Below are 27,717 nucleotides of genomic sequence, written 5' to 3' on the forward strand. Positions count from 1 at the left end.
TCTAATCCCCGGAGCGTCCTATTCTATTGGCAATATTTCTTTACAGGGGCTAGACAAGCTGTGTGTGTATTTGCACAGCTTAAAGTCACTTTTTATACATAAAATAAGATAAGCAAAAAAGATCAAGCTTTGTAGAAATAATATGTGTGTGTATATATATATATATATATATATATATATGCCAGAACAAGCAAAAGTGTGATTCGGTGAGCTGTGCGCTCCTGTATTGTATTAATGTGTCTGCAGATCTACTGCAGTTGTTAAGGTGTCCTATTTTTAGATCATCAGTCGCCCCCCTTCCCCTCTGTACCCCCATGCTCTCTAAAGTTGCTTTGAGTGACAGGACAAGTGTGTTACTGGGCCCTCCTTTCATCCAGCAGTGCATTCCACCTTGTAAGCAAGTCTCTCTCTCTACCTCTCTCACTCTGTCTTTCTCTCCCGCTCTCTCTCTCTCTCGCTCTCGCGCTCTCTCTCTCTCTCTATTTTAACTCTGCCCCTATCACCAACCTCCAGCTCAGAGAGTGGGAGGGGGGCATGTGGCGGTCTTTGGGCAAAGCAGAGTGAGAGGATTCAGGTTGGCAAAGAGAAAGTGGTCTCCAGGAACATTGTGGCTGAAGAGTGAGCTTTCTCCTCTGAGGGGGTCCTGAAAAGATAAAACATGGAGATTCTGCACTGAGGGGACCCCCTCCCCAAATATACATACACACACACACACACACATCGAATCCAGGAGCCGGAGGCAGACAGAAGAAGCCGACACTGAGCCATGGTGGCAGAGGAGGTCATCATTACACTGTCCGGAGGAGCTCCATGGGGCTTCAGGCTGCAGGGGGGAGTGGAGCACCAGAGACCACTGCAGGTTGCCAAGGTATGGTTCATACCAGGGTTAGTAGTGATTTATGAGCACAGCGAAGTCAGACCTGTATCCCCTTCCCAGAGAAGCTCATATATGACCATTTGTTTACCAACCTGCTTCAGGTTCTCCTTCGGTTTGTATAAAGTGGACTCTCGAGTTTTGGACCAATCTGTATGTTTTTTGAAGGCCTGTCAGGTGTGTGTGTGTGTGTGTGTGTGTGTGTGTCGATCATGTGGCTCCTCTGAAATGGATTGCTGAAGTAGACAGCCAAGTGATTGATAGCACTATGAACTTTAAACGTCTCTCTCAGAATGCAGGGCAGTCCCACAGGACCTAAATTACTGCTAATGTCTGCTGGATTAATGGCATTAACATATTTCATGGTATTAATACATTGCTTTTCTGTTGATTTTGGACAGTTTGGAAATACAGTAAATCTTGGGATCTGATTGGTTGCTGTTTAGAGGTGCTTTAGGAGTCCATTAGGCCAACACAAGCATAAATAGATGTTAGCTGTTTATATTGATTTATTAGTATTATTATTATTTTATAATTGCAGCTCTTCAACTGTTGCCAGGAATGTGAAAATCAATGATCTGCACTGACACGTAAAACACAGTAAAAGATATTCATGCATAAGCTCTGACCTATTTAGGAACTTTCCCATCAGTGCTAAGCTCCATGTTATTAGCATATTGAAGAGGAATCTACTTTATCCCATTTTGGAGGCAGGATGGTGGGGGTGGGGGGTCCTATCCCTGGACAGGATATCGTTTCCTGTGCTGTATGTGAACACATTTACCACTAGATTTATCAAGTGGTGACCCTGCTGAATTACTTTTTTTATAGCAGGCTACACACTCTAGGCCATTCTAGTAGATGGGGTCTCATATGGGTTTGTTTTCCTGTTAAAGAAGATAGGGTAAGGAATATTCGCCCTGACCATCTAACCTGACCTAACTCTGCTCAGAGTGGTTGGAATATTGTGTACAGGTCATGCTGGACAAGAATCTGCTCATAGCATAATACAACACCGGTGGGATTTCCCAAACAGTTGAAGGACATCTAAGAGCAGCATCCAGCATCAGATCACAGGCTGCGTATGTTTGTGTCCGTCTAATGCTGGCACATCCTTTGACCCCTGGCTCTGGCTTTGGGAGACTGTAAGAAGCTTGTGGGATCTGCTGGTGCAGGTGTTTCTCCTTCCACAGTCTGCTACAAAAGTGTTGAATTGACATTATTCAAACGTCTACATTGGTTCCACACCGATGGAACTGATGTAACATACACTATGTCCAAATGTTTGTGGACACCCCTTCTAATAAATGCGGTCAGCTCTCTTTCAGTTGCACCCATTGCTGACACTGATGTATAAATGGTCTAGTCCCTGTAGAGACGTATTGCACATAGAACAGGACTCTCTGGAGCGGATAAACATGAACCTAAGGTGTGGGCTAGTGGGGTCTAAAGCCCCCGGCACTGAGCTGTAGAGCAGTGGAACTGTGTTCTCTGGAATGATGGTGTTCCATCCAATACTTTTGAGAAGAGTTGGGGGTGAGTTGGAGTGGTGATCACACAACATGCTGACCTCACTAACGCTGATCTCTGCACTAATCCCTACAGCAGTTCTCCAAAATCTAGAAGAAAGTCTTTCCCAGTTAACAACAAAAACAGGATAAACTCTAAAAGTGCAGAAGAAACAATGATTGTGTAGGTGTCTCATTACTTTTGTCCATACAATGTATTTTATTCATGTGGATTCAACACATCTCAGATCTGTCATTACTTATAATCCAGGCTTCATGTTTTTTAAAATGGGAATAAGGAGTGAGGAGTCAGCCTCTAAATTCAGAGATTAGATTTACATGAATGTCAACCATGAACATTTTTCAACTCTTCTCTCTTAATTCTAAATTCTGCATCATCAGAGAAAGTGTGTAGGGAATTCTGTACACTTCCTGCTTTGAGAAGATGACGTGGTCAGAAGTGACCTTATCATCTTAAGTGTGGTTTCGGTGATGCCAGCTGGACTGAGGCTCTGAGCGCTGCCCTCTCTTGGTTGGCATTTTAATGTCTGAGTGTGAGGTCAAAACAGCCTGACTGTGCTGTTCTCCGGCAGAGACGTGTAACTGAAGTGAAGCGCTGCATTCAGTAAATTCTACGAGGTACAGATGATCTTTCAGTGGCTTTAGGATGAACCGTATTAAAATTGTGCTTATATATGTGTTATCAGAACACAGCCAGCCAATTTTACAACACTACCATTCAAACGTTTGGAATCACTTATCAAACAATACTTACTGTTATTCAATATTTAATAATAACTCTGATGATATATATCTAAAACAACACAAAATCTCATTTTAGATATTTCAAGGAATTTTGGGAACACTCCTGAGAATGGCAATATGAATGGGCAGAGCTAAACTGTGGTAGGCTTAATAGGTGGAGATATGTAAATTAGTTGTTTCTTGTGACCTCAGGGAAATATTTATAATGTTTAAAAAATGTATAATGTTAAAAAAATGAGACATTTCTTTTTAAAATTAAATGCATAAATCATTATTTAGAGCATTCTGGATATCTATAGCTTCCCAACCATTATCATCCTTTTTAGATTTATTTGATTGAAAACCAGTGACTCCAAACTTTTGATCAGTGTTCTGCAATTATCCAATTATTTGGGTAATATAACACAGTGTCAGTATATCGCTGCTGTCCAATCAAAACTGTATCTCTGTGTTGTTTTCTCCATGGTTTGACCCCTGTAGCTGCTCTTTACACTGTGTCAGGAATTCTGGATGGATAGACCAATAGAAATGTTCTAAATTACCATGAATAACATCTTATTGTACATAAACGTCCATTTATATAAAATATAAAATGTAATATAAAACCTGTTTACAAATCTGTTTTAAATGGTAATGCAGCACATGACGCCCCCATGTTTCACCAAGGTATAAATATGAAGTTCATGCACCCTTAGTCATCCATCGGTATGAAATTGTATGACATCATGGACGTGTGACTGCCTCTGCCAAGTTACTACAGGGATATGGCTGGTTCATCAGTGGGACAATGGTCCAAAACTCTAAAAGATGATTATTTCATATGAAAGTGTCTCAACTATAGCAGTCATCTCCCTCTGCTGGTCTAGGTGCGTAAGCGCAGTAAAGCATGCAGAGCGGGACTGCGAGAAGGAGATGAGCTGGTGTCCATCAACGACAGTTCCTGCGGGAGTCTGTCACATGCTCAGGCCATGAATCTTATCGACAGCATCCCTGGAGCACTGCACATCCGAGTGAAGAGGTAAACCATTCTTTTTTTCCCCCTTTCTTTCTTCCTGAAGCAGGAAAACTGGCTTTTTGAAGCTTTTCCAAGATCTCAGATGTTTTGAGTTGATAAGATTCAGTTTTAAGCATCGTGTTGGATGATGTACTTATGTGAAAGCTGTTGAATGAAAACACAGTGTTGTGTAGTAGTTCGTAACGTCCAGTATTCTGTACGCAAAGCTCCAAACTGCCATGTGTTGTCCTGTTACTTACTTACTTGCCATTTCACCTTTTTACACGTGTGTCAGGACACCGGCTGGCTTCCAGTCGGTAGTTCTGGTGCCACGAGCCCCTTCTCCCCGCATTGATAAAGAGTACCGTGCTGCCCTTAGGGCCAAGTCCCCATCCAGCTCCAGACCCCAGCAACCCAGCGTCCGGCAAGTCAACCACGGCTCAATGATATCCCCAACAGGCCGCAGTGGTCTGACCTCCCCTCCGGGCAGCGAGGCCTATTATGGAGAGACGGACAGTGATGCGGACGTGGCAGCCCATGAGAAACAGCGCAGACAGAAACGACGCAGCCCCAGTAACTCCCCAGGAAAGGGAGGCCGCACTTCCCCTGAAGGCGGGGAAACTTCTGAGATGAGTGGCTATGACAGCGCACCAGACGCCCTGGGCTTCACAGCATTGGGGCCTGAGACACGAGGGGACACCTTACCTGGGGTGGCCCGCCGAGAAGTGATTTACCAGCCCCCGTCATCTGGAGCCTGGTCCTCCCACACCTCCACTGAAACCTCCTCAATGAGTGCCGATGACCAGAGCCCTGTAGTCATAGAGGAGGACAGTGGGTTCCAAGAGCCCACCAACTTGCCTCCACTGGTGTCTCCAGAGAGAGCAAAGGAGGCGCTAATGCTAAGCTCACGAAGACAGCTAGTGCCCATGGTTGGGCCAGTCGAGACACCAGTAGATGAGGAGCTTACAATGACCTACATGGATAAAGCCAAACAAGCCAGTGAGTATCTAATGTAATCCTAAGAGCCCTTATGTGGGTCCACACTTTGGTCTTTTGTAAAATAACTGCATGAATTACATATTGTTGACAGTTGCAGGCTAGTTACAGGATATTTCATGGTACTCCTAAAATAAAAGTGCTACATCTTGAGGTTCTTTGAAAAATGCCATTTAAGAACACACAGTATTCTCACCCTATGACGTGTAATGCTCCCGACACTGGGGCGGTGAGGACTGACACAGGACTCCTCTGACACAAGTGCAACCAGCCACCACCTCTTTTCAAAACTGCCACTGATGCAACGTCACTGGGCAACCAATGCACTCGGAGGAAAGAGTCTGGTACTCAGCTGTGATGCATTGGCTAACAGACGCCTGTTCTGACCAGCAACACACTGAAGTGATGAGGGGGAGAGGGAAAGGTGTCCAATTGTGCTCTCTCTGGCTCCGGCTGCTGATGGCAGGCAGGTTTTTTTTTTTTTTTTTTTTTTTTTTTTTTTTTTAAACCACTCTCCCACATCTCTATTACAAACATGGTTATTTCTAGATACCAAAAGTATTTTTTCTACCTTTAATTTAAAGCACCTTTAGAGTGTACTTTCTGATAAATACTATTACTTTTTGTTTGTTTCATTCAAGTAGGCTCTGCTACTGGCCAGGATTTTATTGTTAATCACTATATTCTTAATGACTTGCCTGGAAAATTAAAGGTTATATGAAATTGTTAATAACCAATTGATAAGCCAGTGGTTTTGGGAGTTAAATAATAATACTGGGTGTCAGCCAAAACCTCTGCTGATGAAAGCTATCGACCAGAAGCATGACAGTCTTTTTAAAGTGGGTCTCTTTACTTGGAATAAATTGCTCCTTAGCAAGGACATTGAAGTGGCACTTGTAGCCTGGATCAAGTCCAAAAATGCCCCACTAGAACAACTGGTTCGCCTTTGTGTGTGGCTTGTGCTTTGAATGTCACCACTTGTCTCAGGTAATGTAGTTAGCATATTTTTTAAATGGCAATGTGATAGTCCGCATGGGACCTCTTGAGGAGAAGAGGGGTGTCTGTGCAAAGGGTCTATATTTGTCCCATAGCTGTGTGGGTGGATAACTCGAGCACTGCTTCGATGGGATGGCCAAAGCATCTCCAGCTGCTCTCTGGTGTCAAGTAGCCGCGTCCCCCTCCGGCCCTCTCTTACACCACCATCTCGCCTCCTCAAACCTTTCCACCTCTCCTTTCAAATTAGAGCCTCTCTCTTTTTTTTGTCTTTCCCACCCAACTCTCTCTCCCTCACACAATAATTCCTATATTCCTATCTATATATTCCTATATTACCTGACTCTGTGGTGCACATAGACTCATAGACACGTTTACGCTCATTTACTCAGGTGCTATTTATAGGGTATGCATGTCAATAACTGCCAGACATAGCAGATATTTTGAATTATGACACTTATTATAACGCCTAGCTAAAGAATGTGTTTGTTGATCTGAGTGCAGATGGTCAGCAGGGCTTTGATTTCCATGGTTGTTTTGGTTTCTTTTTTGTGTGTATCTATTAGAGTAATTAAACTTAATTAGATTAAAGTAAAGACGGCCCATAAAGATTCAGAAAGGCAACAAGAATTGCACGTAAAAAATGAAAAGGCTATCAGTAGGTGCACAATGGCCGTGTAAAGCAATGAAAACCTTCTAAAGCAGGCTGTTCCTCCACAACACTGTACTGCCGCATGAAAATATAGCTCCTCCCGCCCTTGGCTATTTAAGGATGTGCTGTTTCAGGAGGCAAAATAAATAAACTCCTGTAAATCTCTTGACAACACTTACTAAAGTTAAGTCTTCTGCATGGACTGTGCCATCTGTACAAATTCTGGATGCTATGGAAAAAAAATTCCAAAAAAGTTCCAGGCCTAAAATGAGACAGTAAGCTAGAATAATGGTTTTCCAGAACATGACCATCTACTTTCCTATGCACTTCAATGAGAGGACCGAAAGAATGCCAGCATACTGTTGTCAATGTGATAAGCCACAGGCCTGCAAAGCATTTTTTCTGATCTTGGAGTCATGATTAAAATATATGTTGCTTCTTGGATGCTTGCCAGCTAGCATAGCTTGTTAAAAGACCTCTTCAGGCATTGACATTATGAGCTTTAAACATTAGATTTGGATGATTATCAATGGGGAAGGCCATCAGTCATATCATAACACTCTCTGCCAGCCCAAAAAATCCCAGGTTCTAGCGCTGTGTGCAGAGTTCAGCTGTAATGCTGGCAGTACTTTGACACATCCCCCAGTGGCAGATATCTGTCAAATGCACTAATATTAGTCGTACCCAATGTACCCTGCAGGTGCTATATTATCTATTCATTTCAGAGAAGCTCAAGGCTGGGAGGCTTAATATAAGCTATCTTTGTCATCAGTGGGTGCAACTGAAAGTAGCTAAATGCATAAATTAGAAGGGATGTACACACACATCTGGACATATTGTGTACAATAAAGATATGTGACCTAAAAAGTTCTCAGGACAGCTAAATAACTTGCCTGGCTCTTAGTTGTGGCATAACTTTCTTTTCTCCTTGTTCAGAGCTGAACCGAGGGGAGTCGCTGCAAGACAAGCAGGTGAAAGAGGCCCGGACCAAGTGCCGCACTATTGCTTGCCTGCTGACCGACGCCCCTAACCCCCACTCCAAAGGTGTTCTTATGTTCAAAAAACGACGCCAGCGCTCCAAGAAATACACACTGACAAGTTATGGTAGCGTGGATGAAGATATGCAGCCAGACTCCCAAGAGGAAGATGGCATCTTCCCTGGCAGTGAATCAGAGTTTGACGAAGATGGGTTTAGTGCAGCCCCTGACCCCATCTGGGACAGCGATGTCCTGGACATGCTGGATAAGCGGTCAGCGTCTAGAGGTCTAGAAGGGGAGGTAGCAGAGGACGCTCTGAGCCCTGGTTTGAGTGATACTGTAGGGAAAGGGGCACAACTGTTTGAGCAACAGAGGAAGAGAAGTGAGGAGCATGCGAGGAAGATGGCTGCAGCTCAGGGGCAACAGAGTCAGTTGTTGAGCCAGTCACAGAGTGAAACATGGACACAACAAAAAACATTGTCTATACAGACAGAAACGAAGCAGAAACCCAGTGGCCAGCCACCGCCAGTTGCTCCAAAACCTGCCAGACCACCAGAGTTGATGCTGCAACAGGAGACTCCAGCTGCAGAGATGCTAATCCCAGTACCCCCACCTAAAGTCGCTCCTACGACAAATGGAGATATTACTAGTGTATCAGTACCAGTTCCCACTGAGGTGCCTATAACAAACCAACCAGTAACTTCTATAACTGCCATGATGCCTCCACCTCCCATTCTTTTGCAAGAGTTGCCAGCGAGCTCAGTGCTGAACCGTACAGCTCGCCCCTTTGCCCCTGGGTTTATTAGTCACAGAGCAGCCACTGCGCCAGTAGTCTTCCGCCCTACCATCGCTAAAAAGACTCCCAGACCAGTCTCAGTTGCAGTGTTGACACCTCCTTTCACAACAGCGTCAGAGGAGAAGGCTATGGATGTTGCCTCTACGAATATGACAGTGAGTCAGATGAGTATAGCTGCTCCTGCTGGGATGCCCTCCGCACTAGCCCCTATGCCTCCTGCCCCCCTCCCACCTCCTGCTGTCATACCAGATCCTGTGCACTCACTTCCACCACATATTTCCTCATCGATGGACAATGATTTGGCTGCACCTTCTGCACCACAGACTGCAGTGCTTGCTGATTCACCCTTTCCTGCTGTTGCCATGACTGCTCCAGCTCCCCATGCGGGGTTCACCGATTCCACTTCCATAGCATCCATGGCTCCCATAGTGACCCCTGTCCCTGAGACCTCAATGATTCCTGCAGCTTCTGTGGCCCTTGTGACCCCTGCAACTCATGCAAGTCCTGCTAGCCCAGAGGCTCCCCTGTCTCCAGTAGTGTACAGAGAGAAAACTGCAGGAGCTGGTGGTCGAACCGGCATTCTTCAAGAGGCTCGTCGCCGTAGCACATATAAGCCAATGTTCAAGGTACCTGATAACAAAAAGAACGCCCCCAACCCTGAGCTGCTCTCTTTGGTGCAAAATCTGGATGAGAGGCCCAGATACGATTATTCAGAACCTGTATCTGTCTCTCAAGATGACACCTACAGCATGGACAACAGGAGGGGAAGGATCCCACCACCAGTGGCCCCTAAACCACGTGTCATCCCAGAGATGTCCCAAATTCCTCAGGCAGAAGGAAAGGGAGCTGAGCTGTTTGCTCGAAGACAGAGTCGCATGGATTTCTTTGTGGTTGATTCTACATCCACACCCCCACAGCAGCAGCAGCAGCAGCAGCAGTATGTACAGCCTCAACAACCTCAGTCAGTTATGGCTATGATTCAGCCACGAGAGCCCTCACCCACCCCATCACAGTGGAAGTACTCCCCAAATGTACGTGCTCCACCACCCATTGGGTACAACCCTTTGCTGTCCCCTTCCTGTCCCTTAGGGCTACAGCGTGGTGGTGCGAAGCATTCTGACGGAAGCTCCAAGGTGGGTAGGAGTGGTTATGGAATCCATAAGGAAGGTATCAAAGCCATAGACTTCATGAGGCGACAGCCTTATCAACTCAACCCAGCCATGTTCACTTCTGGGGGTGGCTCAAGCACACAGTTCTTAGGTCCTTCTTACCAGTACCAGAGACAAGTGCAGGAGGGTCACACCTTAACCTCACCTAGACAGGTACCTTTAAAGACGGCACGTGTGTATGAGATCAAACGCTTCTCGACACCTACACCTATGTCCGGCTCAACGATAACCCCCACCGTGATTGCTCCTCGTTCACAAACCACGCTTGCTGAGCCTCTATCTCGCTCTCACATGACCTCCCCACCACCAATGACCACTTCCTCTCCACCTCAACCTGTTCCCGCCCCCACAGCCATGCCTGCACGAGCCCCAGGTCTGCCAGAGCTCCCCAAAATTTCTGCCACCCCCATAACTCGTCCTGCACCCTACTCACCCCCAGCTCCCATGTCCAGCATGGTGAGCCTAAGCTACCCTGGTCTTCAGGCTGCCAAACAGTTCAAAAGTGCCCCTGAACTTAGTGCCTTGCCGCCCAATCCTCTAAGGGCTCCAGTGCAGGTACCCAAGCCTCACTTTATTGCTACACGGGCCGGCATACAGCCCCATGTCTGGAGGCCTGGCACCTTCCACCACTAAGAGGCAGACCCTGTCGGACACAAGAGAAAAAACAAAGCCATACCCGCTCATGGTCATAACCATTGACCGTAGAAAACATGGACAGCGCAATGTCTCTCAAAAGTGAAGCAACCACAGTTCTAGTGCCACTGCTAGCTGGTTGCTGTATGATGTATAGGAAGGAAGTGATTGACAGCAATGGCTGGAAGATTGTCTGCAGGACCTGCAGTTTTCTTTCTGTTCATTACATGGAGAAGCACTTTTACTGTTGTTTTCCTTAAGAAACGTTTGGAGGTTCATCAATTTAAACGTTTTAGAAGAAAAGGGTTTCTTAAAGGTTCCTCAAAGCACATTAAGAGGTTCCTCCACAGTTTTAAACTGAAAAAAACCCTAAATGTTTCTTAAGGAACTGCTTTATGCTGAAACTGCTGGGTGTGCTGCTGAAATCTACTGGACAAACTGGATGTCCAGGAGAAAAATCTGCTTTGCTTCTGTGCTGTAAGCTTACTGAAGGTGGCCTGGGATAAGGGGGCAGGTCTATCAAATGAGTAGGTGAGTCTGGCTCTGCCTCTGGTCTCTACTGCACAGACTTTGGTTGCAAATTTGAGAACATGTCCATGTTTTCTACAGTTATTGGTCCCACCCAATTAGCTTTCTAATGAAATTGAAAAAAGGTTCATCATTACAGCAGTGTTAAACAGATGCAGTAACACAATTCAGACACTTTAGTAAAGAATAGTGTGCAGTTTGTGATTGATCATTTCCAGTTGAGTATTTAGGATCTTTAGGAGTTGTAGTGTTTGGTGAGGCACTGTAAGAGGTTAGCCTTTAATTGTACTGAGTACAAAATGCACTATTCAACTAGCTGCCATTCTTTCAAGAACAAGTACAAGTACTTAAAGATTGACACTGTATGCAATGGATATCTGTAAAGCTCTACGTATCAAATTCTGTCCGTTTTTATGTTTTATCCTTTCATATTGTGTTTCATGACGATGCTAGTTTTAAATTCATGTAAGATAATCTTTCAGAAACCCATGGCAGTGGTTTGCACAGAGGAGATCATCTCACAGAGCAGTCTTAAGTCATTGACTGCTATAAGGAGGTTATGGGATGAGCACCATTAACGTACACCTTAGGAGTAGAAATACATGCAGGCAAAGCACTTAGACAAGTACATGAAGTACAGGATAATGAAAATGACTGGACTAACAACACTGAATCCATATGATACCCATAAAGTGTGGGAGAAGGTTAATCTGATGGTTGACTTGTTGGATTTGCTACACTATCCATCAGGGATAGCTGGCTTAAAGTTGTCTCTCTAGAGACTTCTGCTGGGTCTTGGACTGCTTGAAAATGAAAGGGGTTTTGAATGTAGCTGTAGGCCTTCCTGGCTCTCACAGACCTATCAGAAATGATATCTCTTCTGGCAGAGTCTGGTCGGAACAGGTGCATGGGTGTCAGAACCTATTTGTGGGAGCAAAGTAAACAGCAAACCAGGATCATCCCAATGGGTCTCGACTAGATGTGTGGCATTCATGAACTACTCATCTTATATTAAGCAGATGCCGTAGAGACAACTCATATGTGAATGATTTGAACAGTGACTTTACAAAATGCTGTGTGTTGAAAACCAGCATTTAGTAAATGCTGAAAGTCTCAGAGATACATAAGTGGCCTGAAGTATAAGGCTGAGGATTTATGGCTATGTCTTCATGAAACCAGTGACCCCTAACTTGCTTGGATAACCTGCTACAAGAGTCTAGGAATGTTATTTACTGGATTATTGAACTTGGAATCCGATGTCTTGTTGTTACTCTCGTGTCACATAGGGACATTTTGTTAGATGGCAGCAGGACAGCGGAACTCAAAGCTAGTCTGTGGTAACTGGATGTGATCATCAGTGAGAGAGGAAGGTAGTCAGAAGGCCAGGCTGATTGAAGGAAATGATAGGAAGTTGTACAGGAAGTCAGTTTGAAAAATCTACGATATTTAGTTTGATACATATTTTTTAATGGACTTGCCTTAACTTGAATGAGATCAATTGTGGAACATCTCACACAGTAAATGTGTCTATTTGTTTCTCACGGACTCTTTCTTCAGTAAACTGTAATTAAAGCTTTATAGTGATCCTCACTTAAACCTTAAACCTGCCCGTTTCATGCAAGTTCACTGGATCAACGTGGGTATTTTAGTCCACTACACTCTTAAAAATAAAGGGGCTTCTAGTGGTTCCTTAAGGATGAAATGGGTTCCATAAAGAACCATGTTGGAGTTGGTGTGTAGAACCTTTTGTAGAATCTAAAGAGTGTACACTTGATATAAAGGCTCTTTACCATTTTAAGGTTTCTTCACACTCACACATCCCTCACATCTTTTTACAAACATGCTTATTTATGGAGCCAAAATTCTTCCAGGGTGTCACCCAAAGAACTGTTTGAAGCAGCTTTATTTCATTATGAGGGGTCAGTGTGTTTGAAATGGCCATCATGTTAATGCGCTTTATGTAATTGAACTAGTAAAATGTTTGGGGAATGAGAGGTAGTGTTAAAGTGGATCTGTGTTAATGAAGCACTGATGCAGTCAACTGAATGACTTTTGGTGGAAAGACGTTATTTTTCATGAAATAAAAAAACTTGAAAATTTCTGTGTGATTATTTATTTGTTGCACCACACTGCCCCCTAGCTTTCACATTACAGATGGAATCCCATACTGGACATAGCTCACCACCAGAGGGAGCCCTTTCTCTAGTTCTAAGTCAACAAAATGACCTAAGTGCCCATATTTTTGAATATGACCATATTTTAATTAGTATTTAAAACAGTATGATAACAAAGCATACAGGATAAGAGTAATACACATATATTTGTGTTACAAAAGTAAATAAATGCCTGGGCTAATTTGCTTTTATTGATTCATTTTTTACTCAACACTAGTCAACACTAAGACAAGTACTTGTCTTTAATTATAAATATATGCAAATGATTCTGGGTGCATTGCTTTGTAGATTACTAACATTCATAGTAACGTTCATATTGTTTTAATAACATCAGTAGGTCTGAGCCCAAATATTTAGCAAAATTGTAAAAGATCTTCACTCAACATTTAATATTAAAAACATTTTGTAAAAAAAATATTTTATTTAATTAAGGCACAAAGGTTTTAACACCAAAGTACCTTACTTAAGCACATTCAACAGACCAAGACACAGCAAGGCCTGTTGAAAGTCAACCTTACTCATGCTCAAGTACACGCATGCTATGCCATAATTATAAAAAAAATCTCTGAAGCCCAATGAGATGCTTTAGCTACATTGGTGAATCTTCCCAGAAGAGCCTTGCTTGCCAAAAAGGCCTCGAAGGAACAGGAGCAAATCATCCAGCAAGTCATCAAAGATTCCACAGAACATCCAATGAACTATTGGTCTCTGTAGCCTTGGATAAGGTCAGTGTACATTATCACACAGTACGAACGTAACTAGGCAAAAGTGAGGGAGAAGTGTAACGTAGTGGGTAACCTCACCATCATGGCACACACGGGTTCAGTTCGTCAGCCAGGTAAGCAGGCTACACCAATCCTTAAACAAGACCCCTAACACTACATTATCCTACATGTGTAACAGGTCTCTCTGGATAAGAACATCAGATAAATATTATCTAAAAGAAACATCGCTGCTAAACTCAGAAATGCAGCTGCTCAACCTTTAGGCCTTTATTGGCAGATCAGTGGATAGTGGTGGTAGAGAGAATGCTTGTGCCTCCATTCTGTTCAGGAAAGTGTTTTAATAGTTAAACACATTGAAACTTGTCCATTTTGTGTTCCTATAGCAACTGTATCATCTGTACTGACAGCAGTTGCCCAGATATTTTTTAAGACTCTCATTGGAGAGTGCTTTTGTACATCAGAGTAACTTTTTCAGTGTTTGGCATGGAACACATTCTCAGCACAGTTAGCTAACTAAACTGTTTGGTGGGAGGGCTTAATGGGGTAGGGATCTGTGAAATTGGCTCCACATTTGCGTCACCTTTGTTTTCAGTACAGAAAAGGCAGAAAGGCACATCAACGACTCTACTTCCTCAAGAGGCTGAGGCGAACTGGTCTTGGAGCTCAGTCCTCACCTCCTTCTACAGATGTGTGGTGGAGAGCGTCCTGTGCTCCAGCATCAACGTGTGGCACGGAAGCTTCTCTGCTGCAGACAGGAAAGCTCTGCAGAGGGTGGTGAAGGCTGCACAGAGGTCTGTCAGAGTCAGCCTCCCCACCACCAAAGGACATCTACACCTCCAGATGGAGGAAGAGGGCCACCTGCATCATGAAGGACCCATCTGACCCAGCACACTCACTTTTTGTCCCGCTGTCCTCAGGTAGGAGGCTGTAGAGCATTCCAAACAGACTGAGAAACAGCTTCATTCCAGAAGCTGGAAGACTCTTAAACTCCACCTAGCCAAGCAGATTGCACTGACACTTTTGGAGGACAGTTGGACACTTTATCCACACTTGGACACTTTAGTATGTTAGCGCTACGTATTAATTGATGCTGCTACCTTTTTTTTAATTTCTCTACTTTTCCCACTTTCCCACTGCCTACCCTTTTTATATTCTATTATTTTATTTATTCAATTATTGCTCTTTGAGTGTAACTGGGACCTTGATCACAATTTCGTTCCACCCCATGTGCCATATCTGATGTGAATGACAAAGTCTCCGTTATCCTTATCCTTAATATGGTGGCGAGCACATCTTGGTCTGTGAAGGACACACTAGCAGATCAGAAGTATCCGGTCTGATCTGAAGATTCAACTTGAGCAACTTGAAGGAGCAAAGAGAAATGAAAAAGTGGTTTAGAGAGTTGTCCATCTCACATTTAGTTAGTGTGCTCTGTGAAATCAGGGCAGGAATTTGAGACTGGATGTAAAGTCATGTTTATGTGAAGTCTTTTAAAATGACTCTACCACCTCAGTCCACATGCTTCTTTCACTTTCAGTGACTGTTCTTTGTCTCTCAGCTTGTCCAGAAATGCACGTGTACAGCGTTAATTACACTTCTCAACTGTAGGTGGATCCTAGGAGCAAGAAATACTAATTCTTGCATAATGTAGCTTTACGTATCAGCGTTGATTTGCCTTTCCCCACGGAAACAAAAAAACATCTCAAACATCTCAATCTCCACCCTGCAGAGTGTTTAAAAAAACATCCATTTTCAGCCACCTTAAACGGCGTGTTTGTTTGGACGGGACACCAATACAGAGAGAAAAAGCAATGTTTTTTTTTCTTTCCCCAAACAACCCCACTTATGCTGTGTAAGCTGTGACATTTGCACTCTTACTGCTTTCAGCTGAATTGTCTCACAAATACTGGGTCCCTGAAGCTCGAAGAGTTTCCCATAACTAATCAATAGCTGTTAAGCTAGCTATTTCAGCAATGCATGTTAGTGTATTATGCTTTGCTGTGTGCAAAATGAAGGTAATTATTTTAAATGTTCAGCACAATGTGTAGAAGGAAGGGACGTGCAACATAAGCTGGCATCATCTGTGCTTCTCTACTATATTTAGGGCCTTGAGTATTTATCTTCTTTTTATGGATCGTCCAAGCTTTCCTTTTTTTCCTTCCCTTTTTTTTCTTTTTAAACAAGTGGGTACATTCTGATTTTGTGTAGGTATGACCCTATAACCATCTGAATTTTCCAAAGGGGGACTTATTCACCGCTTTGCTGAGTACTGTGTTCCCTCTATAAACTCCATTAAACAGTAAAAACTAGATTTGCAGGATGTACACATTTAAATGATCAGCAATATAATGAGCTGAGAGTCAGACACATGGAACTGGGGTGAGAAGTGGGGAAAAAAGGCTTGCTATCGTTCCACTAAAGACCTTTCAGAAAAATATAATGGCTAAAAGCTCTGTCAATCAAAGCCAGCTGCTTCTAAGGGTACTTAGAGAACACGTTTCACATCTTGGGCTCTTCTATATGACAGAAAAGGTGAAAATCTGACCTGAGGCAGGGGCTAATTAATTCGGGAGGAAACGGCACAGATCTATCACCACCCCCAATATGCAGAGCTGTCTTTGCCCCAACCAGGCCATCTGATAAGTCCTCACTCTCCCTCGCTCCTTCTCCCTCCGTTATATTTAGTCCATGAAGCATCTGCAAGAAAGATATTAGTCTCTTGATATCACCATCAGCAATTCATGCAGTGCAGACTGTAAGACCCCCTCCGCCCCCCCACCTCTCTCTCACACACCCACACCCACACAGATTCTCCCTCCCCCCTCAAAGATCTGCCATCCAAGTCCTGACTAGGTTTTGCACTCCTTGGGATCTTGGTCCAGCCACAGGTCTGAGGCAGCCTGGGATTTTTGAAGATTATACGGAAGCCTTTGCCTCTTTCTCTTGAGACCACATCCTTAGAGGAGCCTTGAGCCTGGGTGAGTGGATTGGTACATGGTCTGTCTTTACTAACCAACTGAACTGCACCCGTTAACAACCTGTTGCAAGGTGGAGATTAAATCTCTAAACCAGTATTAACCCTTGTTCTCTCTACTGACTAAAGCCAGCCTTAGTACATTTATAGGCCTCATCAAAGTTTGCATGGACAGTTTTAGAGAAGGTTTCGCATTTGATTCTGGGTCCATGCCTTAAAGACACAGTCAGTGAGAGAATAAGCAGGGCTGCCCCCTCCACTGCCCGGCTGTTGATTTTATATGGAGTGTAAAGCCTGGAATATCCAGCTGGGGGAACTTGAGCTCAGTGGTTTACAGCTCGCAAGTATTTGAGAACAACGTTTCAAGCACCCCCATATCCCAGAACTTTGCCTCCAATGCAAATTCAACTTTGAGAAAGATTCCCAATTTCTCTGGAGAATTATGTATCAGTATGTGCATTAATGTGAATTTGTGGGTGACCGAATCAGATCGTATGAGGCGTCACTGACGCCACCGCTAGCTGCTAAAAGGTCTTGCTCCAAAATGGTGTTTAAAAATAGCTGGTGTGGATTGAGTTACAGACATGTCAATGCAATGCAATGTTTGCCATTAGAGTCTTGAAGAAGTGGCAGAGATACTGTATGTTGCACACATTTCAAATGCCCCATTCTACAAAACATACAGTATAAGAACCCAAAATACACAAGCAAGATGAGCAACGCTATTGAGGGGCCTGAAGCTGAAAAGCCCTTTGGTTCTGGTTCTTGAAGGAACTTGTCCGTTATTAATAATGAACAAGGTACAGGTGACCAGACTCAACACCTCTAAATGTGTTTGCAGGTTTTAATCATCTGCACTCTCAGCAGATCCTGCTTCCCAGAGCTTATTTGATTACTCCAGATGTTTCTTGTGCCCCTCCTTTTGAAGGACGGCTGTTGAGAGCTGTGTCTAGCGCTTGTGTCAGACGATAAGAGCCCAAACAAACTGAAAGCAGTGACGGGTTACAAGTTTTCCTTTCGCAGGCTTCACTTTGGAATTTGTGGAATGAGAGGTCATACACACATGACAGGCATCCACCACCTTGCACTACCTCTGTGTTTCCACAGTACCATTTCTGTCACCAGATGGTGCAATACTCCAGATAAACTGTTATAGCTTTCTTCTTTGCAATGGTGGCTGGCTTGATCTTGAAAGGAGATTAGAGATGGACCAGGTGAACCTGTTCCTGTTTTCAGCACCCAAGTAAGATACCAGCCCAACTCAAAGGAAACATGCTCACAGAAGACACACCTTTTCTTGCTTAAGTCATTATTTAATAATTCTAAGTTGGTCAATGCTGATTAATGCTGGTCTGGTGCTGGTTTAGTTGGTCAGCCAAAAGGGTCTTTCAGGCTGAGCAGCTGACTAGCTTTCAGAACAGTATTCAGTGGATGGAAAGAAATATTTTTGGCTCCACAAATGTTCTTTGTGGCAACTTTTCAGAATTGGTTCTCAAATCTCCTATTAAAAGATTCATTATAAATATCTAACAAGTTCCCAAGAAACAAAAATATTGGTTTCTTTATTCTTTAATAGTTTGCAAGCCAGATAACAGTCACACAGTCAGGTCTATAAGTAATTGGACCATGACATGATTTATGTAACTTTAATTGAAGCAATAAAGATGTGACTGAACTGCAGATTTACAGCTTTTATTCAACTGGTTTAACAAAAATATTGCATTAACCACTTACAGCTATTTAAGGACATGTCGTTGCTTTGCCAAAAGACGTCCTTGTGTTGCTTTAGATGTACAAATCTGAGAAATAAAGTCCTTCACAAATCACCTGCTACTTCTGTCAGCATTCACATCATCAATAAACACCAGTAACCCAGTTCCATTGGCAGCTGTACATTCCCATGCCATAACAGTACCTCCATCATGTTTGACAGATGATGAGATGTGTATTGGATCATGATCCTTTTTCTTTCTTGTCTTCACACTCTTCTCCTCCCATCATTCTGGTCCAGTTAATCTGGGTTTCATCTTTCCAAAGAATCATGTTCCAGGACTGGGCAGGCATTTTAAAGATGTTATCCTCTGTCTCTACTTTTATAAAAGTGTCTCTCGAGTGAAGACTTTGACAATGATACTATCTACCTACCTACTCTACCTGCTCAAGAGTTTAGTTTCTTGACTTAACTAGATATTATGATTATGATGAAGATTTCTGTGATCATCCACTTTAGTTGTCTTACATGGTCTTCCAGGCTTTTTGGTGTTGCTGAGCTCACCAGTGCATTCCTTCTTTTTGGTCACTTCTTGGCTATCCTTCTAATAGGTTTGGTTTTTTTTTTTTTAGCTTAATGATGGCCTCCTTCACTTGCATCGACACCTCTTTAGACTGCATCTTGAGATGCCAAAATGCAAATTCAACACTTTAAATAAATTCCTAAGAAAGACCTTATATCTTCTTAATCTGTCATAACAAAGGACATGCTAAACCTAGCCATGAAACAGCTTAAACCTGATAAATGGGCTGTAATTTTTGAACGGTTGAGCAACATTTTTGTTTAACCTCTTGAATTTAAGCTGAAAGTATCTTCACTTCGCTGGGAAGAGAAAAGATAACTAAAGCAAGATGCATGAAACTAGTGTGTTAGACAAATGAGTTCCAGCTGTCTATCACTTTCTAATTAACTATTAGGCTTAATCTTAGTTTTAAATCACCTTCTTTGTTTAGCATTTTGATCAGTGCACTTTTTGGCCTCTATATTTAGCCTACTGATAGTGAGAGATTATTTGAGTAGGCCTATAGCCTAGATGCACTGCATTATGCTCTTTCCACATATCACATTATACATCATCAAAATAGTCATTTTGTATTTGATGAAAATGAGGTTTGTGAGTCTGGAAAAATGTGTCAGTGTTCTTTACCAGTTAAAAGCTTTTCCTGGAACTGTACATTAGAAGAACTCTTACGGAACCGGTATTTTTTTAACACTGTTGGTAATACGTTTTGCCCACCATCGGGCATTGATCTGACTGAACTGATTACATTTTGGAACAATTTGTTATAATTGTCTATTACAATGTTTAAAGTTTTTTGTTATTTTCAAGTAGACATTAAAAAAGTATTGTTGTAAATGAATGTTCCCTGTTTCTATTGTGTATGTAACAAAATACATGAATGGTACCAGTATACACAAACCAGTCACATCATTTTTGCATTTCATTTAATATTTTATTTAGTGAACGTAACTGAATTCATTCATCAGGTTTACACCCCTAGTGGTCAGTGTGCAATCTTACCTTTTTCATTGAATATCTCCCCAGTTTGGAATCATGCCTCTGTCTGGAACACCTGCCCCTCCCAACAAGAGGAAAAAAACTTCCAAAATCATCACTGACTTCTCTCACATCACTCAGAACGGTGAGCCTGAGGAACATGCAGCTGTGTAAAGCAGGTATCTCCAACCTCAGCTCTGCTGGAGGCCAGGGGTCCAGGAGTGGTGATGGGGATGCCTGGTGTAGAGAACAACCTCAATATTAATACAAATCTTTTTTCATACCTGTTGTGACACTAAGAAATACTTATAGTTAGGAGTTCATTTTTCCTCAAACACTGAAAACCGACAGAGTATTTGAAACAGACACTGACATTAAGGCCGGTTACATGACTTTTTTTGTGTGCAGTCTTTTTGAAGTCTTTTTCATGTGCCGTGTGTTTATTCAGCTCACCTCATCTGTGAAATACACTCGCTGAATGACGAGATGGTGAATGAGGAGAGATTATCAGTGAAGCACAAAGCATAGGCAGTGTTTAAGCAGAGGGCCTGAGGCAAAGCCTCTGACTCAGTGGCCAGTCGGCGGGCCAGTCCCTCTGTGACTACATGCTCAGGTCAAATGGAGAGACAAAAAAAGATTACAAAAAAAAAAGTTATTTATAGCACAATTACTTTGTTTGTGGGCAGCACAGTCAAGATTTCAGGGCTTGCCAAAGAGGTTCCGCATGGTTATATGGTGTTCTAATGAGGGGAAGGCTGTCACATACACAAATGCTTATTTCACAGCAGAAATGCCAGCTGTCTTTCCAATTATCACACAAGTACCTCTCATTCCCACATGGGAGCCGTATACTCCACAGCAGTTCTATAAGCAGGATCTGTTGGGCAATAATGCTAATCAACATATTTTTCTGTCTCCCCATCCTACAGTACTGTACGGTTATGAAAATAGAAAAAAAAAACATATGCGCATACAGGAAGTAATTGGTACGCTTTTGTCTGACATTCCCTTATGATCTCAGCATTTATTGTTCTTTCACCATTTATAATGTGTCTGGGTTTTGTCTGGGCTAAACAACAATCGCTTTCAGGCGATGAATTATTCAGACAGATTACTGTCCTCAGTTACAGTAAATTACAGTTTCAGTATATCTCTGCCAGGTTTGAGACCAATGCAATTCTCTTTGAATGCAATTTCCGCCTTTCCTGCACCTTTCCTGCGCACTGTGCCGCTCCCTGTATATGACACTGAATGACACTGATGATTTTTCCAGAGCAAATTTTATGCAGGTTAACCCCTCACTGTCTAGTTCTTCACCCTGAAGTTTGATAATTGAGTAAACTATTCATAGTATTTTTTGTGAAGGTAATCTGAAGGTTATGATGAATGATGAATGTCTCAAACTGCTCCTGGGTTTCTTGGAAATACATGAAATAAATAAGGAAAGAGAAGAGCAAATGTCTTAGGAAGCATGACCTCCACCACATTATGCAAGGTGTCATCAGGATGTGCCATGGGCACAAATGTAAATAATCAAATGGCAAATGGCATAGTGGCAAATGTAAATAATCAGCTGATCGCAGATAGATTACACAGCCATCAGGAGGGCTTTCATGAACCATTCAACTCGTCTAGAATTACAATGATTCAATACTTTTGGAACCTTGTTATGTTGACAAAAGTCATTCACAGTGGTTTGTTGTGAAATTGTTCATTGTAGAGAACCAAATGACTTGGAATTCAGTGATAAGAAATATCAGTTGTAATGTCTACAATCCAAATATATAGAATTGCTAGTTTTCCGACATGTTTTATAGGTTTATATATATATATATGTTGCTAATGGTGAAAATCAATAAAACTGTGTTTTCTTTGGGGACACCTTACATATACCTGTCCACCAAAACTATCAGAAAAAAACAAAACTGAGCTTCACGTTGAATCATTTATTTTCCACATGCCAGCTGCTTGTACGTCGTTACACATACCTTGCAGCATCACAGGATTGAGAGGACTCGGAGAACAGAGCTCTCTAGAGTTACAATCTGTGGGATTTGTGGGACTGATGTGTGTGTGAACATGGATGCTAGAAGGCAAAGAAACATGGCACATGACTACTCACCACTCTGTCCTCCACTAGAGTATGAGTCAGAGCCTGAGGCGTCAGAGTTTGACTTGGGGACGAAGATCCGGGCACCCAAGGACATCATGCTGGAGGAACTGTCCTTGATGAAGAACAAAGGATCCAAGATGTTCAAAATGAGGCAGCAGCGTGTGGAGAAGTTCATCTATGAGAATAACCCTGACCTCTTCAACCCAGAGTCCATGGTGAGAAAGAAATAGTGCTCACTGTCTATCAAATGCACAACATTATACATTTATACATTAAATATGTTGAGTGGATTAACATCACTGTGTTAAATAGCTTCAAAGATTTTAAGAAGAGCAAAGATTGAGCAATATGTATTACATTCATGCCAGTAAATCTCAGAAAAGTGGCTTTAGTAAAGTCTAATTAACTGGATCAATCTTTTTTATTTAATTAAATTTTGATTTTATTATATTTTTTACATTTAACTGGTCATTTAGTTTTCGCTGTATTACCCAGCTGTCATAGCATTTAACAACAGGGAGAGTGTGTAAAACAAGTTAAAAAAAAAGGTGTCTATGCAAATAGATGATGCCCAGAGCCCAAAACTCTAATGAAGTCCTATTCCTAAAGTTGCCCTGTTGGTTGTCAGCACACCTTCCTGATGTGGTGTTTTTACAATTTGGGAAACTGTATGAAGTGTTCATATCTAACACTGATCTCTGGTTCCAGGATAACCTCCAGAAGCTGGTGCCTAGCCTTGGGGGCCAGATGATAGATGTTGGTGGCCGTCTGATTGGCGGACAGATGGTTGGCCAGGCTGGTGGAGGCGGGCATGCACCTGTGCCCCCTCCCAAACCAGGAAGCCTTGGCAAGGGGGCAGGAAGTGGGATAGCTGCAGGCGGAACAGCTATCGGAGGGGTTGCAGGGGCAGCAGGAGCAGCAGGGGCAGGAGGAGCAGGAGGAATACTTGTAGAAATAGCAGATGCCTCTCACAGTGAGTAGCAGACAAAGGTCCAGATGGTGACCTCCATACACTGCCCAGCTCACCCACACTGACTTCACATCTATGTAAGTCGACAATCTCCATATGGGGATAAACGCTCTGTATGATTCATACGCCTCAGTGGAGATCATACTTCACTACGCAAATTTCAGAAACAGCAGGCCACAGTTTATTCCTTTCTGAGCAATTCATTCAGCTTGATTTTTGAGTTGCATCTAGGAACTGAGTAAACTATCAGTGCTGTTAGTCCTTGAAAAAGTATACAGTAATTGATATGTGGCAACTTGCCTTCTTGTGTATTCTTGATTTTTTACCCAATTCACTCTCTTTTAGGTGAGGAAAGTGCTAAGGCCGCTTTAGAGAAGGCTAAAAAAAGAAAGACATTTGTGAAGACGTATACATCACCCTGGGAACGAGCTATGAAGGGCAATGAAGAACTCATGGCTACCATGAAGCCATACATGCCAGGCCCCTACATTTACTCTGATCTGCCCAAATACAAGAGCTTCAACAGGTGCCACATGCTGCATATTTATGTCCCTCTTCTACTTGTTACACTACCACACAAATATTTGGAATTACCATTCAAAGGTTTTGAATCAATATTCTGAATCAAAAAATCTGGAATCAGTGTTTAGAAATCTGAAAGCACTATTCAGAAATTAAATGTATGGGTCTCATTTATTAAGCATTGCAGAGTAAAAGAACTGATCTAGGGTCAGCTCTCATTAGCATTAGCTAACTGGATCCAATAAAAGGCATTGACAGATTCATATCCCAGAGATGTTTGATAAATATGGGCCATTGTTTAAAGATTTGGAATCACTATTCCAAAAATTTAGAAACACTGTTCATATCTTTGGAAACACCAATGAAAAAATGGAACCAGTATTCAAAACTTTAATGCCACTATTTAAAACATTGGAACCTTTATTCAGAAATATGGACTGTACACTGTACCAACTCCAGCGCCTGGGGAGCAGAGAGGGCCTTGCTCAAGGGCCCAACAACCCTGTTATCGATAGCCCGACGCTCTAACCGCTGAGCCATGTTAAAAAAAAAAAATCTAATGTTATTTTTGGACTATTCCAGGTTCAAATGTTCAAATGAAATCACTATCACCATTTTGACAAAATAATTTTATATTAATTTATTTTACATTATTTGCATATATATGTATTATATTACATATAAGCCGCCCTTTGGGGTCAATAATTGTGTAATTTCCTCGATGACTAAATTAACAGGAATGCTCCAAAAGCATTTGTAATAAATCACACCACATACAAAGTTCCAATAATGCTGACAGGGATATCCTAGATTCACCGTCTAATAAATGGTTCTTGAATTTTATCCAGAAAATGTGAAGTTTTTTAATGATTCAAAGGTATGGCAGACATTTTCCTTGAACATTTTTAATCTGCGGTAACATGGAGCTTCCAAAGCAGAAGGGTTGAATGCTTATACTGACAGCATATTTTAACTAGTATTTTTTCCTACACAAAATATTTGCATAAAACTAATATCACTTCAAATGAACTATTTAAAATGAAATACATAATTAGAACTATTGCCTTCTTGTACTTGCCAAGTTATCATTTTTGGCAGTGAAAATGAATTTTGTTGGCATACGAAAAACATGTGGCCCCTCTGCCTTTCTAACTTTTCTTCCTGTCTCTGCATTAATAGGACTGCTTTGCCCTTTGGAGGCTTTGAGAAAGCAGCTCAACTGATGACCTTCCAGCTCCCAGACATTGATGTGGCGACGGAGGAACCTGAGCCTGCAGTGGTGTATCAGCATGACATAAGCTCGCGACCCTCCTTCAACCGCACTCCCATCGGCTGGGTGGGCAGTGGTGAACCAAGCAACATTCACCTGGAGATGGATACCATGCCATTCGATGGAGAGACGGATGACCTGTGAAGAGTAAACCTTGTGATCCCACAAGAGCTCCTGCTTTGTCCCCTCTCACTCTAACCCCCCACACATACCCAGACACACACACACAAACACACTCATAAAAAAAAGCCTTTACATTAATGCTCCTCTCATGGATCAGCTATATAACATATGACACACTGTGTGTGAAATAGGTAATGATCCACTGGCTGTGTGAAGCACACTGAAAATAGAATTGGAAGAACAGTCAGTAAAGTTATCACAACTCCATTCACACTTCCATAACGTACGTATTTAACCTGTATGGTCACACTGTGCATTATCCTGCTATTTACCTGCCTTCCAAAAAAGAGGTATTTGCATGGAGCTGAAATTGTAATGACTAAGAGAAGAGTGACATTTTGCTTTGCTAACTATTATTCAGCATGTTAAAGTGTAGAGATGGACTGATGAGCACGTCCTTCTACACTTCTGGACAGTGAGTAGTCAAGTTAACGTCAATGAATAAGTTCATGTTGGTGTGTAAGTTAATGTTGGTGAGAAGTGGCAAGAAGGCTAGCATCTAACTCTTCATTGTAAGTAGTTAAGCTCCAGAAAATTGCAAACAGGTAAAGTAGTTACTTAAAGTATTTTAAAAACTACCCAGCTGCTCACAGGACCCCTCACTCATGCCATAGATGATTTCCTGACTTCATTCTTTTCATTGGAAAGCCCCAATGTTTGACTGTGCAACATGCTGTTCTTTGACATGTAAAATACAAGATGAACTCTTGTATATAAAACCATTCATCTGGGCCTAAGTGATCTCCCTCTTAATAAACACTTGATAGCTGACATTTGTAGTTCTGTCATTCTGTCATTTTCTAAATTGTTTCATCTACTTAAACAACTACTGTATTTCCATGGTCCACTACATAAGTGTTAACTTACAGATCTCAGCCTATTTTGTTAGCCATGCAGTACCATTTGCATTACTGGACAGTTTCTAACTTTATTATTTATTCCAGACATCTATTCTGTAATTCTGTAATTCTGACTACACAAAGTGCAGGGTCAGCTTGTTCAGCTTGCCATAGCTACTACCTGTATAACTGGTGGCATTTAAGGCAAAAAGAGCTTACCATGGGACCAAATGCAAATGTAAGATATGTCTCATTTAGTTTATTATGCATTCAGGGTATGTGTTGTTTTATATCTCTAAAATATAGTTTTTGAAATCTACAGTTTGGTTTTGACCAGTAAGAATAACAGTGTAGGTATCTGGATTTTTCCAGATTGGCAATTTCTACTTGCAGGAAAAAAAAGCTGCTGACTGAGGGATATTTGTGCAATATCATGTAATATTAGTCCACATGCTTCTTTCACTTTCAGTCACAGTGACTGACAGCAACTGCACAGCAACACCATAGCAACCTCATAGGATGCCATAGGAATCACCTGGCACCAGGAACCCCATGGCAACCACTTCAGAGACTTAAGCAACCACCTAGCAACCCATTAGCAACCACCTGGGATGTTACAGCAACCATATGGGACACCACAGCAATCACATAGCAACCACCTGGGACACCATAGCAACCACCTAGCAACACCACAGCAACCACCTGGGACACCACAGCAACCACATAACAACTCCATAGCAACCACCTGGGACACCCCTTAACAAGTACTTTTCAAGCACTGTGAATTACACTTCCTGACTGTGGGGGAGCCCAGGAGCAATACATACAAATTCACCATAGTGCTCCTTTAAGGACATGTCAATATGACTAGTCATAATAAGGGATTCTCAATACAATGTGTGCCAGTTCAGACCATTGTACTAGGTAGTATGGGCAAGTTTGACTCATGAGTACAAACTCCAGAGGATGGGAGGATGCTGCACAGTAATTTAGCAATTGGATCAGCAGAGTGATGCATAACGCATTCTGGGATATTTGGCTGTGTCCGGTCCACACAAGTCACCTCCTTATGCATCCTCAATAACACAGGCTGAACAAGAACACATCTGTCATTTGGACTGTACTTGGCTACCCAGCCAACATGCTCATGTGGGGCTCACATGTATGGACCGTGGGCTAGGTTCATTTCAGGTGGGCATGGGCTTTAAGCGAGTTTGTACTGTGTTGTTACTGGGCCCCATCATTACAGCCCACCCTAATCTCACATGGATCCCATCTAGGCCCCATGTTCAGTGTACAACCCAGTTGGGGCCCATGTTTAACCCCTCCTGGTCCCATCACTGACCCTGGTGAGACCATGGTGGGCATTCATAAGAGGTGCCATGCTCTGGTTCCCAGTTGGGCTCACCATACAGGCCCCACATGGGTGTGTTACCTGGGTAGCAGTCCTTTGACTGATGACGTTTCTCAAGTCCACAAGAACACAAGTACAAACAAAGACTGACTGACCAATGTCTTTATAGGTCTGATTTCACTAGTAGTCCTAATAGTTAATATATGAGAATAGAATTTCTACCAGGAAACTGTTGCACAGAGATCATAATTCAGTGTTTTACTATTTAGCTTAATTTTCAGCTGCATCACTGTCCTGGGATCTGTTGTGTTACCCAGTGTCGTAGAGGAGTGTTGGTGAACCTGGTAATCTGTAATACTACTCTGTTAAATAAACTTACACTGAATTAAATTGGTGGTATTTTAGGCTATAAAACCCATTTTAGTCATTTTACTATCTC

The 27,717-nt window shown here is 42.4% G+C and overlaps 2 protein-coding genes across 2 annotated transcripts; both read left to right on the forward strand.

The window, feature by feature from the left end:
- The first annotated feature begins 766 nt into the window (after window positions 1–766).
- On the forward strand, window positions 767–10,357 carry synpo2la (synaptopodin 2-like a). The gene is made up of 4 exons (XM_072677044.1): window positions 767–868; window positions 4,014–4,165; window positions 4,437–5,140; window positions 7,719–10,357. The coding sequence occupies exons 1-4, from the start codon at window positions 767–769 to the stop codon at window positions 10,355–10,357; spliced, it is 3,597 nt and encodes a 1,198-aa protein (XP_072533145.1).
- A 9,727-nt stretch (window positions 10,358–20,084) lies between these two features.
- On the forward strand, window positions 20,085–25,046 carry myoz1a (myozenin 1a). The gene is made up of 5 exons (XM_072677045.1): window positions 20,085–20,172; window positions 22,168–22,355; window positions 22,849–23,113; window positions 23,456–23,636; window positions 24,812–25,046. The coding sequence occupies exons 1-5, from the start codon at window positions 20,085–20,087 to the stop codon at window positions 25,044–25,046; spliced, it is 957 nt and encodes a 318-aa protein (XP_072533146.1).
- Window positions 25,047–27,717: the final 2,671 nt, after the last annotated feature.

Source organism: Salminus brasiliensis, chromosome 4, assembly GCF_030463535.1.
Source record: "Salminus brasiliensis chromosome 4, fSalBra1.hap2, whole genome shotgun sequence".
Classification (NCBI taxonomy): domain Eukaryota; kingdom Metazoa; phylum Chordata; class Actinopteri; order Characiformes; family Bryconidae; genus Salminus; species Salminus brasiliensis.